Here is a 16,114-nt window from a genome sequence, read left to right as displayed (position 1 = left end):
TTTTGCTTCAGAGTTTTCATTTTTAATGTAAGCTATAAAAGCATGAGGAGTGTTATCAAGAATAATTGGATGTTCCAGCAATTTAAAAAACAAAGAAGAAGATGACCAGGCAAGTCTGGCCAAAAAATAAATAAATAAAAGATGCCTCTATTCATGAGCAATGTCATAGCAACCATTTTTATGCATATAAGAGTGCAGCAAAGGTGTAGCGTATCCCGCTACACCCAATCTGGGTGTTAAGCCAAATACTGTAAGTCTGACTCATGTTCATAAAGATCTCTGACAAATCAAAGGAAAAACCTGATCCAATGACCCCTTTGGTGAGAGGATCTGGTGGTTGCATGGCAACATTTTTATATAGGGCAGAGACAGTGCAAATCATTATAAGATTATGGGGAGCCATCTTAACCCTTTATTATGATTAAATGCTTCTGTTGGGAGTGGCCTCTCCCAAGATGGCACCTCGAGCCACAAGTATGTACAAGAATTCAAATCGCATTCTGTGGCCTTCGCAGTCAACAGATCGTTTTCCATTTGAATGAGTGGTCTAACATGCTAGACAGCTGGCTAACGCGCTGCCATGGTCAAAAAAACAAGTTAGGGAGTGTGTTTTGGAAATGGTTTTCCTTTTTTGTTTGTTTTTCCTTTAATTTGTCACACACTTGTATATATTTGTAATGCCAACAAATAAATGTTTGTTGACTGGAGAAAAAGCAAATTAACCAGAGTAGAGGTCATATTTTTTATTTTAGACAGACAGATGGCTGTTGGACATTACTGCTGAATTTTAGTGTCTGTGAGGCGTACCTTGGAGATAAAAAATGTAAAATAAGATCTAAGGAATTTGATATTTCAGGTAAAGGAAGACCTCAAATCATCTTCTCCTTTTATGATGTAATTTCTATGATTGATGGCGTAGTGTGCAGTCTCTGGAAGGATGTGTTTTAGATAGAAGTGTCTGAGAACCACTATTCACCCACCATTAAGTGATGAGTCGCAGCCCCCGAAGGCATAACTCACACTGCTCCTTTGTTATCAATGAGGCACACTATTCTTGTATTACTGTCTATAATAGGTGTGATCATTTTAAATTGTGCATCAAAGTAATTGCCACGGCACTGAGGGAGAAAAAGTGAGGTACTGCTGCTTGCACAGCTTAAGACATGTGCTCCATTGTCTCTCCTTTCCCTGGAGGAATGTCTCAATTAAGATACACTGTGACGACTTTGCCAGCAGTTTTGTTTATGTGTGAAGAGCTCATTTTCATTAGCAAACAGAGTATAGTGTTGATGAATCTGGGAGTGAGGAATTCTGACTGAGTTTTAATGAGACGGAAGTGAAGGAGAAAGCAAAACTACTCACACATCTCGCTTAGATTACTAAAACTAATTGGAAGAGTGACTAAAAAGATGCCCTTACACAACACTTTAACTGGAAATCACGAGCAACTTTTTGGCCTTTGCTAACAGTTCCAGATGTTTTAAACTTCCGTGTGCAGTTATTTAGAAATCTGCTCAGCCTTTTCTGTATTTAGTGACTTGTCAAATAACAGTGAAGACGATGATAACAGCTGCATGCCCCTACACGCAGCGTTCCAGGAGTGAGAGTTAAGGGAACTCTTTTTCCATACAGTTGGGAAAGTGATTGTGCGTCACAAGGACTAGTCGCTCCCTTTTTTTCTTTTTCTTTTTTGCACAATCACATACGATAATGACCTAAAAAGACTTATTAATAAAGAGATAGTTCCCATATGGATTTAACAATGCATGGACTGTACACAGTGCAGCAGATTTTCTCAGCCACCATGTTGCTGCAGTTCATCCTAGGACAATGCATGTGACTGTGTGAATGCACTGAGCTCAGAGGGGGTGAAACAGGGGAATAGTGGGAGGAGAGGCCTGATAGGAGACCTCCTGTCAGCACTAATGTGCATCATGGCAGTGCTTGCTAGTAATATGGAATATGAGAGGTTAAAACTATTCTGGGTACTAATGAAAAGAAAAAAGAAAACCGTCATAACCGGTTCTGATCCCTTCACAAACTGATGGAATTTTTTTTTTTTTTACCTATAAGGAAAAAGCAAGCTATATATCTCAATGTGTTCCCCCTGCAGTGCTTACGGGGACAACACATGCATGTGCGTGTCTGTTAGGGAAGTTTTGTAACGCGGATGCTACCAACTGTGTCTTTACATTTTTTGTTTGTTTGTTTTAGTCTTTTGAGCGGAAAATTAGATTATACTGCTGTAGGGATGCAAATGAGTGACGTAATCATGATCTGCCTTCAACTGATAGATAAGTGTTCATCTTAAGAACAAGTATACAGGCATACATTTAGACAAAAACACTTTAGCTTCTGTTTTTACACTTGGATACATCAAACTTTGTTCTAAGTTGGTAGAATCTGAGCACATTGTTACAGCTTTGGGATCATTTTGAGAGTAGAGATAATAAAAGATGCATGTTACATGTTATTATGTGTGCTTAACTTGATAGAATCTTGGGAATGTGCGCAAATACCACAGCTGTTGTATGTCCAGGCTGCTAAGCTGGTTTTGCTTAGTTTTGTAAACAGAACAAATCAGTTTCAGTTTTAGGTGTGGTGCTCATAACGTATAATTTTATAGAAGAGATCAAGCATTGCAGTCTGAATGACAAGAGACTGCCATCATTATAACTAATAACAAGAGAGTGTTACGTTTGCAAATACATACGTCACTACTACCATAATTTAAAAAGATAAAATTCTTTGCTTTTTTTTATCATTTGTATATATTTTTCCTGCACAGTTAATCAACAAATAATGTATATCCTTTGTGTCTTTTATATGTGTAACTGTCATTTATGCACTTTACTGAGAGGTCATAGTGAAACAAAGAAAGGTCAGGAAAAAAAAAGTCGTCAAAAGAGGTCACGCAGACAGCGGGGCACTAGCAGCAGGACAAAGAGACACTTCCTTCACCCAGTTTCTACAGTTTCTACACAGAAAAGACGGGTACTGTTTTCAGTATGAACTGTGAGAATTTCTGTTTGGCCACTGATACTTCTATGATCAACAGAACACAACAGCTGGTAGAACTGAATAAACGTTCGGAGTGATAAAGAAGCTTACGTATTATCAGTGTCTTTCAGAAGCGACACCAGGATTATGAAAGAACTCAGGCTGTGAATCTGAAGGAGAACAATGCGGTCAGCTGCTCCTGACACGTCAAGACAAAAAACAAGCCATCACAGCCTTCCCCGAGTCGCTGATCCAATTCCTGTTAGGATGTCTGCCCGCAGAATACATTATAATTCTCTAAAGTACTGAGCTTTTTTCTTACAGATACCCCTTCTTTAATTAGATTTAACTGCTTTTAGCTAAATGTTTTAATAAAGAAACTATCTGAGATAATGACTTCAAAAAAATCTATTAGCATAATGTCAAACAATAGCACAGAGTTAATTAAATCAGTTAAAAGTAAACAATGCTCGGCCACTTGTTGCTGTCATTGCCACTACAGATGATGAATGCTATTTAAATTATCATAGTAAATCAATGATAAAAGTTGCAGCCAGCTAAAGATATATTTGTAGGATTAGACACAAACAACCACTGCCTTAAGATAAAAGGCATTTCTCGTGATGGGCTACAGCATCTTTTGGCAATTTCATCATCCTGAGGAATGATACTGCTGCTTCAGACTGATAGCTTTTCACAGAGGCTTTGTGGTTGCTGAACAATAGGAAATGACCGGGAGGCCTCGATGTGTCACATGTGGTGCCTTTGATTAACATACTAGCCTTGTTTGCAACAGGATCTCGGGGGAAGGCACGAGTACCTATAACTGAATCGTAGCACTGCGAGGGGAGAAAGTGTTTTTAGTTTAGGGTAAGCTGCCTATGTAAATGAGTCTTACTAAAGAAAAAAATATGTGTTTTTTAAATCAGTGAGCTGAGTTATTTATTAAGACAAAATAGAAATAAAAAAAGTTCATTGGTATCCTTGGAATGAGTGCAATTATCAAATCCACTGTTCAAACCAAATATTTTTATTAAGCATGTTTGCTAGGCTGGAAAACCACATGTTTATTTCATTATGAGAACAATATTGGTTCAACCTGTTTGGTGACAGCAAATGCTTGACAACAGCTTGAAATATAGGCAAAAGAGCAGGCTGCTTACAGCCAATCCTTGGCTCATGTAAGAGCCATAGCTTAAGCAAATCGAGCACTCCAGTCTTTGTTCACTGTTTTTCAACTGGGAGTGGTTACTGATAAAGTTTTGTTTTCTTCCAGACATAGCTGCCATTCTGGGGGGGGGGGGGGGGGGGGGATATTCAACTGACTGAAGTCAGTTGAATATCTTCATTGACTGATTAAGTACCCATCAGTGTCTCTGCTTTTAAGAGTGGAGGAGGGGTTGATTTTACATAGGAGGGTGTGGAGGCTACTGTAGGTGAAGGTCTTTATCTCACAAGCACCAGTCTATTAATCTTAGGTGATTACACAATCCAACAGTAAATGTGTGCTGATTCTCTATTATTATTGACAGCAATATAGTATGTAACTAAAAGTTAAGGTTTTTCCTTCCATTTTTCTGTAAGATCAAATGTGTTTACACGCACCATCTCATGGCTTTGTCAGAGGTATGTTTTGGGTGGCAACAACTCATATGGGATATAAAAGTGGGCTGTGCGCCTTGGTACGTTTTTGTGTCACCATATAGGAAGAACTTGAAATTTCTCATGACTCAACCAACCTGCTTCTGCAAAAAGAAAAAAAAAAGCCTCATGTAACTGTGAAAAGTTTGAGGCACCCCTCCCCCAGCTCCACATGGTAGCTGGTGCATGACGTGCTGACTGGCTGCACTTTTAGGTAACTTCTTAAAATGCAGCGTACACATCAAAGAGTGTTATATGGCGTCTATTCAGCGCACTCACTCTTACTCCGTGGAAGTTTAAAGCATCGTTAGAGAGATGATTGAACCGCTCGAAAAGCAAAGCGTGACAACAGACTTCACTGTAAGCGAATACGACTCTAATATTGGCCGTTTGAAGCACAAATGAAGCAGCTTACACATCTAATAGTGAAAACATTGGGAATAAAAATAAAAAATAAAAACCTCACATGTGATAACGTGTAAGAAGCTCATTGTGGGCTAGAACAGTCAAATAAAATATGCCCCCATGCTTTATTGGCGTGTATGAGATAAGATGATTATCTGCACTAATCCCTCTCTGTTATACGTGACCACGTGATTGCCCTTTTTTTGGGGGGGGGGGGGGGGCTGCCGTGCACGCGCCCCATCTTCCCCTTGAGAAAAAGTTGAGAGCGCGCGCCCCGGATTTCAACAGCTGCAGCAGGGAGGACTCGCCAAGTCGAACAAATATGATTCAAATTCAAACAATTGAATAGGTGAGCTGTCCACCAGCGGCAACGCGTTGTGTGAAATGAAGAAGCAAACTCGAGCAAACACCCGAATTCCCTGAATTCAGTCGCTCGTAGTATCAGTATCAATATTAATCCGGAAATTCTGAGTTGGTAGGTATTGTTTGGTGAGTTTCTACAGTTTGCTCGAAGTCGAGGCAACAGAAAGTGTTTGCTAACGTTGCTGTCGTTAAGAATGACCGAGGCTATGGGAGTAAAACTAGTTAGCGTTTTGTTATGCCACTCTCTCAATCTGGGTGAACTTTTGAAAGTGGCGTTGGAAAACAAACCGTAGGGGACAGCGTAAGTAGACACACACATTAAAAAAAAAGTCAGGTCGATAATGTTCTTTTTGTACCACAGTGTTGTCATGAAATAACGTCGTCGCCACTCGAGACGGGTTTGTGTCTGGATGTATTGATTTAAAATTCAGTCTTCCTCAGTCACAGACGCGGACAGGGCTGATAATTGATCTGAGTGTTTCCAAAATGAGTAACGAAGCCCTCGTGCTCGGCTTATGATGCACATATAGAAACGTAATAGCCAGTCTGTTAAATGCACCGACTTTTATTGACGTTAGCTGGAAGTTCTCAACTGTTAACTTCGAGCATCGCCTCCGAGGTAAAATTACGTTCAAACCGGAGCTTTGCTTTCTTGAATAAGAAGGTGGCTAACGTTAACGCTTGCCTCCCGAAGCATGTGTGTACTTCAGAAAACCACACAGGATCATTAAGAGTTTCCTGTGCTCACCTGGTCTAAAGCAAAAGTACCACACAGCAAACTAATTCCAGATAAATTGGTTATGAATAGCGTTGATGTATAAAAACTATATATATGTGTGTGCATGTATTATATAAAACTGAAAATAAAACCATTTATCATTGGTTTGAATGACTTGAAACCTACAGTTGGGACTTCCCCTTTATCCACTCATTTGTGGGTTTTTTGTTTTGTAGCCATATACTGAAAACTTGATTTAAAGGTAACAGTTAAAAATGTGTGAAAAGGGGGAGGGTCTTTGATGCTACAGTAGACAGCTATAGGTATTGCTGGTGCCACAGCCTTGATTAGCATTTTGCATGGGCCTTGAGCATTTTGTCCTTGCTGAACCAGTTACTCCACTTCTCCACCAATCAAAGCGCTAAGCAGTTCGAGCCTTCCCCAATATAAGCAGTTCAGTATACAAGCTGAAACCACTACACAGAGAAAAACCACAGTGTCTTTTGTCACTGATGCCTGGAGAAAAGGATATGCTGGGATTTGTGAGTAAAGGTTTTAGAGTTTTCAAAAATAGTTTAACAACTTGAAATTCTTAGATGTTGCTTTTTATGTTGTTGACTATAAGTTAATCTATGTCTGTAGATTGTATTTTAACACTACATGTTTAGTATGATTAGTTAAAGTAGTTGTCGTGTTTAGTTAGAAACAAAAGAGAAGCAAAGGTTTGTTATATTTAGGGGAAAAAATGGAAAAAAAAACAATGACCTTACTTAATCATCTTACTTTCTAGAAGTATATATTCTAAGTTAATGTTAGTCATATTAAGCTTAGACACAGAGGCATAAATTCTAAATTAATTTAAATAATGTTTGCGAGCACAAAAAAAGACTGTTTTGTCATTGGCCTGCACATAGAGGAAATGACTTGTCTGTGTAGTTGATTGCTAAAAAAGATACATTTCCTGTTTCAGTGTAAGGAAAGGCAATTCTCTGGTGTTTTTTCAAACAGATTTTATGATAACTTAGGTGTTTCAGTTACCTGATCCTGTTTTGATTTTTGAGCAAAGCCTAAAAAAAACACTTTTCCCATTCTTTCCAGGCTCCTAATAATCTGGACCGCTTGTAAAACATTAGGAGAAAATGCCGACTCATTCATTGCTGCCGTTTGTAAATAGCCCAGATGGACTCGCCCAAGATTTTCTTATTAGTAAAGATGCAAGCATCCCAGGGTTGGGCTCTAGCATGACGCCACACACTACTTACCCAGAAAAGACTGAGTTGCAAAATGAAGAAAGTGCACCGCTGTACTGTATGTTCTGCGAGGAGACTTTCGCTCATCAGGATGAGCTTGGCCCCCACGTGTTAACACAGCACCCCACCACATTCTCCGAGCCAACTGTGCTTCGGGTTGAAGCAGAATTCAGGATCCCAGGAGAGAGACCCCGGGCCAAACAAAGCAGCCTTCCTGCCGAAAAAGACGAGGTTCACAGCTGTATCCTGTGTGGTCACTTATCCCAAGATGGCAGCGAGCTTGAGGCCCACATGAGAAAGCACAAGGACTACTTTACTTATTGTTGCAATTTTTGTGGGCGTCGGTTTAGAGAGCACTGGTTCCTCAAGAACCACATGAAGATGCATGTAAAAGCAGGAGCAAAGAACAAGACCCAGCAAGACCCAGAGAGCCCAATCACAATTAATGGTATCATCCAAGAGCCTCCATCAGAGCCTGTAGGCACCGCATACAAAATGTGCATGGTTTGTGGGTTTTTCTTCCCTGACCATGATAGTTTGGTTGAACACAGTAAAATGCATAATCGAGAGGCACAGCCTGGAAAAGATAAAAGCAAGGATAAGATGGGTGATACTAATGAACCCACTGCCAACCAGGATTCATTTCTTCAGTTCCTAAACCTTCAGCCTCGCCCCGCAGGAAAGGATGTGGAACCTGTGAGATCATCAAAATGGATTCCCCAGCTAGATCCTGTCAACACATATCAGGCCTGGCAGCTTGCTACGAAAGGCAAGATCGCAGTTGGGCCTAATAATACAAAAGATGTTGGCCAGGAAAACAGCACGGACAATGACGAATCTGGCTCTGACAAGGATGAGTTGAATAATATTTGGACTGAGGGCCAAGGAGACAAGGCCGTGAAAGAAGTTGGGAGAGAGCTCCGGTCTCAGCAACAGGCCCCTGTTAAAAGCCCAGACCCACAGCGAAGGTCTCCAGTTCAGAAAGATAAGGACAAACAAAGGCCAACGACTTGTGAGGAATGTCAAAGAAATTTCAGGACCTACCACCAGCTGGTACTCCACTCCAGGGTCCACAAGCGTGAGAGAGGAGGTGAAGAAAGTCCAACCTCTTCTGTTGATGGCAAGCTTTCAAGAGCAGGCTCACTGGAAAATACAGAGGAAGGGTCTGAGGAGGGCATAGAGGAAAACTTGGGTTCAGGTAAGTCTGTTTTTCTGTATACACTCAGATTATCTTATCTGTGGTGTAGTAATTGTTTGTTACCAAGGGCTCCCTCTGCTGAGGGGACGGATAATAACACATGCCTTTTGTGGCCATTGTTCTGTCCTTTGTGTGTTGTGTTAATATTTAGATTTTTGTTTGTTTTCAAAGGTGAAGATGGATTTGACCGATCCAATGGCAGATCAAAAGACTGCAGTTACTGTGGCAAAACCTTCAGATCCAGCTACTACCTCACCGTTCATTTGAGGACTCACACAGGTAAATTCACGACAAATGATTATAAATTATCCTAAAAATAAACTGACCTTAAACTCTGACTTATGTTATGTTTATGCAAAACTATTTGTTCCAGGTGAGAAACCATTTAAGTGTGCTTACTGCGAGTACGCTGCGGCCCAGAAAACTTCGCTGAAATATCACCTGGATCGACGCCACAAGGATAAGCCCTACGTCGAGATCCCCAGCAGACCTGTGCCTTTAGTGCCCTCACCCAGTGATGGAAAAAATGAAAACAATGCTGAAAATTCTGTGCCAAAGAAATCCTGTGTCCCTCCAGCCAGGCCGTGCATCGATGAAACACTAGAAAGCGGACTGGATAGTGTCGATGGCAAGCTTGGCAAGCCACTTGTCCAAGTAAATGCTGTGCCTGCCTGCTCTCCGGAAGATGATGCGCTCGCCAATTGCTCTGTGCCTGTTAACCTGAAGAAAAAAAGGGAGGAGGTTCAAGAAGAGAACTGTGAGGCCCCATTAAATCTGTCCATAAAAGTCTCTGTCTCTACACCTGTCAGTGTTGAACCAAGAAATGGTATTGTTCCAATTGCCTGCCCATTTTGTGCTTATAAAACCATCTACCCAGAAGTTCTGATTATGCATAAAAAGCTCTCTCACAAAGACAAGTCAAACAGCACCAAAAAGAATGGGTTTGGAGGCAATTTAAGTGAAAGTCGTCATACGGGTTGCCCGCCTGCCCTCAATGGGAAAGATGTTTCCTCAGTTCTGATCACTGAGAGGATCTTCCCTCGCCGAACCAAATCTCCACCTCCCCAACCTGCAAAACCTCAAGAAAAAACACCTGTTAACCTACCGCACGTTCCTAAGCCATCCCCTGTCCATGCACCCATAAAAGATGTCCAGGAGACCCAGCGTTACAGGCAGAGCACCGACTCACATCCCAGTCAGGAATCCTCCAGGTATACAGAGCTAATGAGAAAAAACAGCACAACCAACAAATATATCATGGACAGAGTGGGCATCGGCGATCGGAGCTACCCAGTACGAAGCGGTGTCCTTTGGCACACAGATGCCGCCAGGCTCTGCCTATCCAGCCGATTTGGAAGCCTCCCCCAGATGGACTTTGGCGAGCCATCCAGCAAGCGATTAAAGTTTTCTGTGCCTACAAACAGGGATGCTGAGGCTGGCGAGAAGGCTGCTTTTAGAGGGCCACCAGCAGATGGATCTAACAGGATGTTTACTAAAAGAACTGTGAAACCCACACAGCAAGGGTCATGTCCACCCACAGCTTCTGAGGTTTCTGTTTTGGGTCCGGCAAAGAATGCACCTACGACTATTGGAGGCAGTTTGGAGTCTGAGTGGAGCATGATGAACCTTCTCCGCTCCTATCCACCCCATGACCTGGCATCTTTCTATCACACCAACCCAGCAAACCCCAGTCATGTAGGACTAGTCAACCCAGGAGCAGGTAAGCATTAGACTTGCAGTTTCAGTAGAGTGACATATAAATTTCTTTGGATATTTGGCTATTTTGTATCTGCATATTCTGATACTTTGAAGAGTTAAAGTTTTTTTGTTTGTTTGTTTTCTCAGGGGGCAGAAGTGTGCTGTTCCAACATCTGCCCAGTCTACCCAGCCTGCAAAGAAGAGATGTTTCAGGCCCATTCCCCAGTCAACGCTGTGGGGCCACTGACAAAAGCGCCTAAAATAAAAAGAAACAAAGAAAAGGTTGAAAACTTTCATTTAAAATAAACCTGACGAGAATTTTTGAAAATGACATTGAACTTCATATAGTTGAATCAAATCATTTTTTTGTCCTTCTCGATGTAAACAGTGCTGCTGCCTTATTTTGGACAATTTCTAGAAACGTTGTTTAATGTACATATTTAGAAAGAGAGGTAGTTTATGCTCACAGTGTGCTTATCCTCTCTTAATTTAATGTTTCTTTTTCAACAGAAAAACATTTGTGTTATATGGACGTTTCAGGGCTACAGTTTCAGCAGAAGTTCTTTTTTGAATGCAAAGATGCAGATAACCTTTGGGGTTTTCTTGTATATAGTCCACTGGTGTGCACTGTAATATTTCTTTTTGAGACTGTTGATAAATCTGTACATGACCCACACTAATATTCCAGAGTCTGTCTTAGCTGTAAAAGTTGTGTGTGTGTGGGATGGCAAAATCTCTCTACATAAACTGTGTTAAGCTAAAACCTAAGAAAAACCTGTGTGGGGAAAAAAAATGCTGCTCTGTGTAATTGCTGCACTGCACTGGATGGTGGGGAGTTTCTGTCGGATAACTTGATGGCTTCGGCCCAGTTGTTTACAAACAGGCCACAGCAGCGAGCTCTGCTGTGTGTTTCAAGTTCTACCTCAAGTTGTGCTCTGAAGGCTTATTTTTGTAAAGCCTTTGAAGCTATCATGTTAGCTGAGCCTATATACCTACTTCGACCAGAGACTGGTGTTTTGAGTTGTAGTAATAGTAGTAGTACATGGACAAGTGACCCGTGACGTTTGACATCTATAAAACACCACAGGAAGCTCAAGCTCATTTGGTGACACTGGACTACTACTGCTGCTACTGTTTTTTTTTAACCTATACCACAATTTGGGCTGTACATTAATTTTGATGAACCCGCTATCTACAAGTATTGTTATTTTCCTTCTTGAAAAGCAAAAAGGTGCTTAAGTGGTGCCTCACATCCGTCAGCTGTAAAATGTACCAGATTGTGTGTAATTGTCTGGGTTTGTGTGAAATAGTCATTCACTGTTATTTGGTTACTGCACATTTAGCCGCTCGCATGTTCGGGAGTTTGCTTTTGCTATGCAAAGTCTTGAAAGTGTTTCTTTTGTCAAGGGGCAGCAGTCACTGCCAACTGGATGTCAAGGAGCGTTTAAGGTGTCGTGATTGTGCAGTTTTAGGGGAGACAAAAAATGCAAAAGCAGCGATGTTGATTGCTCCAATTAACTTAATGCTAAAGAGGGAAGAAAGACTAAAGACTCAGGTTAATTCAATTTTACATGCTGGGTAGTGTTTGGTATAATTTTGAAAAACCTTTTTTAAATTATTTCTTTTTTTTCTTTTTTTTGGTGTTCACATTATTGGTGTGTTTATATATTGTTAAGTATTGTTTTGAAATTTTTGATGGCACGTTTCAACAATAAAGTGAGAGGCGAAGAACGAAAGTATATAGGTGTTGTATTTAAGCTGAACCATAATGAACCTAGGATCACCTTTCTTAACCTCCTGAGACCCGTTTTTCTAATCTCTCCTAGCTATTTAGGATTAGTTGGACCTGATTAGACTTGTCCCCATAGAGGACAATGGTTTTATATTACAGCATAACATGGCATGGTCGCAATTGATTAAAAAATATAAAAACGCAGAATATAAAGTAAGGTGCGAAGCAAAATGTAATGTTGCCATATGAGGACACAAAGTTAAGAAATAAAGTCATACTTGGTTACAGTGTAGCACATTGTTCACGGACTCAAGGCACCAGTTATACAGCTATGTTCATAACATCTGGGGGATGTAGGGTAAGGACCTCCAGCTATATTATAAAATATATATATGCTTATATATACATATATTTAGCAATATACCGAAACCAAGAGATGCAGTGGTTCACGGTCATAACAATAATCTGCTTTCTTTAACTTGCACCTGGGGTTCTAGCTTCCTTTAATGACATCTTTAATACCTGATTACACAGACACAGAGAAAGATAAATTCGGTAATATCTGTTCTAATTAAATCATCAGTGGACTGTAATATTCCAATAACTCGATTACCATTTCAGGCTATTAGTCCTCCAGAATCTCCAAATATAGGCAACAAGTATTGGTTTTCTTATGTTATATTACAACATAAGAAAATAATTTTTTGTTGGAGTATTTGTGATTAGTAAACTGTGTTTAGTTTTTGCATTTGACAGCAGATCATGTAGGCTATACTCGACTTTTCAATCAATTACTCCAATCGACCACTAGAGAGCAGTATTTACAAAGTCAAGATTATAGACTCGTTAGATTCAGGTTTCACAACCTTAAAACGTCCAGACCTTTGTAGTGCATTTACCTTTTATAAAACTTCACACCTTGACCACACTGAGAATAGAATTAATAAAATCATACTGTCAGTTACATACTGCTATAAACCCTAATACTAAATAGTTCTTAAAATAGACGATATTGTATTCACTTTAAATGTTTACATAAAAAAATAAACAAAAACACATGCACTCCTCTGTTTAGCTGTAAACCTGTAGTGAGAAGAATGTCACGCTTGGGGATACACCTGTAATTGATGATGTCACACAGGTGTTGCACATTAGTTATCAAACACAACACATCTGCCATGACATCATTGATTGTAATTGAATGACTCAAACAGCAGTGCACCCAGATTATATTCCCCGAACATCAAGTCCTTAAGAAAAGAAAACTGCTTCAGAGAAGTTGGTTAATAGCTTCTACATCTACAGAGACATCAGCGCACTATTGTTTCACATCTATAAAAGCAGAAGACTGACAAAACCTATCGCTGCTTTTCATTCTGTAAACAACAAATTGCAAAGGACAATCTTCAGCACATTGAACACTTTAAACTTTGATTTTTTTTTTGCCCCCCTCCTCCCCTTTTGAGTAGACCACATCTGTTTGCTGTCTGTTCCCCTGGGCCAGCACTGTGTAATCTATTGCATTAGCTCACATTAGTGCATATCGCCCATGGGCCTTGGTAATCACAAACGCAAAATGAGCATTTCACTTAGCATCACCCTCATATTCCCTCACACTGTGGCAAACTTAGTGCAAACGCTTGGCAGAGAACGCAAGTCGACAACAGCTTATGACATCCATCCCGTTACACTCGATCCCCGTGTCCAGAATGCTGCGAGGGCTTTCATGTCAAAAGCTCCTTTAATAGGCAAAGATACATGTTGAATTTTCCTTCTGTTTACTTCCTCTTCTGTATTGTTTCTTTGTGATTTGGAGCCCTCGAGAAACGTCATTTCTGAGTGTTCCTGCCAGAATTTTTGTCTTTACCATAACATATGTGTTCGTGTTTTGCAGGCCTTTCATGATACTGCACCCTTTGTATGGTCTACATTAAAGATGCAATGATGCAGTGTCACGAAAGAAGGTCTAAAGGCCTAAAATAATGTTGCTTTAATTTAGGAGAGTAACAGAGATCAAGGACACAATGCTTCACTCAGGTTAGTTACAGAAAACAGATTTCAGTGAAGTTATTAGAACACAGGCTTTTATTTAATCCACAAACGCTGCGATTTTTCCAGTTATGCACAGACCCAAGAAAATACCCACGTTTCAGGCAAATTCACCCGGGATTGCTCTGGTTCATAATTCTTTGGCATAAAACACCTGATGTCTTCACGGCTTCTTATCAAGTTTTTTTCATCACATTAGCTTTTGTGTGATAAGGATTCCCACAGCAGCCATTTTATTGCACAAGTCAACACACAAATGGCATTTTATGCTTGCATTGCTCCTCATTCATCTGTTCAGAGTGTTTGGTTTTACAAGAGGTGATGTTTAAGACTTGGATACGTTCATCTGTGACTGACTATGTGCCGAGCAATTCAAACCCTTTTCTCTCCAGTTTTCTCTCTAGACTATCAAATTTCCTACCTCCCTCCATTCTTGCAAAGTAAACTTCATGTTTTTATCCCCCTTAAGTGCTCTCTCCTCTTATTTTCACTCCTTTCATCACTCATAATTGTTGCCTCCAGATTGTCAACTTGCATGAATTAGCAATTGGGCCAACAAAGCAGATATGGTCAATTGTTGAGTATCCTGTCAGAATTTCAGGCTGAAAGTCTGCTCTCGCTGTGATCGCTCATCATCGTCACCCCATTCCTCTGAGGAAGAGGAGCAATGTAATGGTTCCCACAAAAACAGCCCCTGGCCTAAGGAAAGGGATTTGGGTGTCTAGAGACAACAGGGGCCATATGGAGCGGGCTGAGATAGCAAGGCACATGTACAGAATAATGGATGATGTGTCATGTTTCATGTTGCAGGGAAGCCATCAAGAGAGTTGGGTTTGGGAAATCAAAAGGCTCACGTACAGGAAAAGCGACTGTTGGACCATTTAGCATTTTTGTTTATTTTCTGAACGTGTAGGCTTGAAAAATGCGGTGTTCTATTTCCAATGCCTGTGGTCTGCTGATGTTATTTATAACTAAAATAATAATCGTGATTTTTTGGGGGGGCTATATGTAGCCCTGTATGCAATATTAAAGCAGATGACCTTACGAGTATAATGAGCCAACCACCTGTTTACTAAAACTAAGAAATATACTCTCTGAAGCAGCGATTCAATTAAGACTAGATTTGTAAAACAGATGAAACCAAATTTGTACACATTGTATTTATCCTGCTTAGTGGGTGGCAATATCAGACAGGCACTTAATGCTGACAGGAATATTTAATCAAATCATGGTCTCCTGAGGATAAATCACATATACTTTAGTGATCCCTTTACTTTTCATCTAGCGCCACCAGGAGGCTGATGAGCAGTATTTTGGTTCGGTCTGGACAAAATACCTGCAAATTTGACAAGACCACCAATCTGGGAGCACAGACTGTATATAAATGATGGATGCAATTACTGTGGCAGCACCTTTTGATTGTTTTAAAGTTTAAACATTATGTGTCATGTTGCTATTTTAAAGCCAGGCAAACAGGAGCCACAAGTGATCATATTTGGGGCCCCAAAAGCCTCTAATATGATTTCAGGTAGCTAATGTTAACTTAGCACTGCTCCAATAAGGTGCATCGGTAAACTGAATGATTTCACCATACAGAGACACATACCTAGTAAAAATAAGAGAATTAAAATTTCACTGACCAAATCTGAATGTTCTTGACGAGCTGTTAGTATAATCTATCACACAAAAAACCATGTTATTTGTCAAATACATGACACAGAGATCATACCACAACAAGGGTCAAGCTATCATTTTTATTGGTGGAAGTGAAGCTAGCAGACAGCTGTCTGTTACAGCAGTTTGCATCCTCAACCACCTGTTAGTCAAAGTAGCCACGCCCCTAACGTTAACGCTGTAAGTTGTATAATTTACTGGCAGGTGCATAACCTCAGTGAGTTACTATAAAATATAATTTATTACTATAAACAGTGTTTACAGTAACTTTTATTTCATTTTATTTTGCAAGAATAGAAATCTTGATGTAACTTTATTCAAGGTAAAGTTACTGTAGGTGAAATTACAGTAAGATTAATGTTACTGTAAATGAAACTGCAACTTTT

At 40.2% G+C, this 16,114-nt stretch overlaps 1 protein-coding gene across 6 annotated transcripts; it reads left to right on the top strand.

Moving 5' to 3' along the window:
* Nucleotides 1-5,280: 5,280 nt before the first annotated feature.
* On the top strand, nt 5,281-12,004 carry znf217 (zinc finger protein 217). Of its 6 annotated transcripts, XM_026154732.1 has the most exons (6): nt 5,281-5,521; nt 7,226-8,575; nt 8,747-8,854; nt 8,949-10,295; nt 10,421-10,555; nt 10,784-12,004. In XM_026154732.1, exons 2-5 carry the CDS (start codon nt 7,267-7,269, stop codon nt 10,531-10,533), a joined length of 2,877 nt encoding a protein of 958 aa, XP_026010517.1. In that variant the 5' UTR covers nt 5,281-5,521; nt 7,226-7,266; the 3' UTR covers nt 10,534-10,555; nt 10,784-12,004. The 6 variants fall into 6 exon arrangements, with proteins under 6 accessions (XP_026010517.1, XP_026010519.1, XP_026010516.1 ...); XM_026154734.1 differs by having other exon boundaries at nt 5,281-5,395; nt 10,421-12,004; XM_026154731.1 differs by having other exon boundaries at nt 10,421-12,004.
* The last annotated feature ends 4,110 nt before the right edge of the window (nt 12,005-16,114 follow it).

The sequence above is a fragment of the Astatotilapia calliptera genome, chromosome 20, assembly GCF_900246225.1.
Source record: "Astatotilapia calliptera chromosome 20, fAstCal1.2, whole genome shotgun sequence".
Classification (NCBI taxonomy): domain Eukaryota; kingdom Metazoa; phylum Chordata; class Actinopteri; order Cichliformes; family Cichlidae; genus Astatotilapia; species Astatotilapia calliptera.
The sequence above is the reverse complement of the archived record's forward strand: the minus strand, read 5'-3'. Positions and strand labels throughout refer to the sequence as shown.

Coding starts and splice junctions, on each gene's coding strand:
- znf217 (XM_026154734.1), top strand. CDS start 7,267: ATGCCGACTCATTCATTGCTGCCGTTTGTAAATAGCCCAGATGGACTC. Junction 8,855..8,948: donor TCATTTGAGGACTCACACAG/GTAAATTCACGA, acceptor TATTTGTTCCAG/GTGAGAAACCATTTAAGTGT. Junction 10,296..10,420: donor ACTAGTCAACCCAGGAGCAG/GTAAGCATTAGA, acceptor TTGTTTTCTCAG/GGGGCAGAAGTGTGCTGTTC.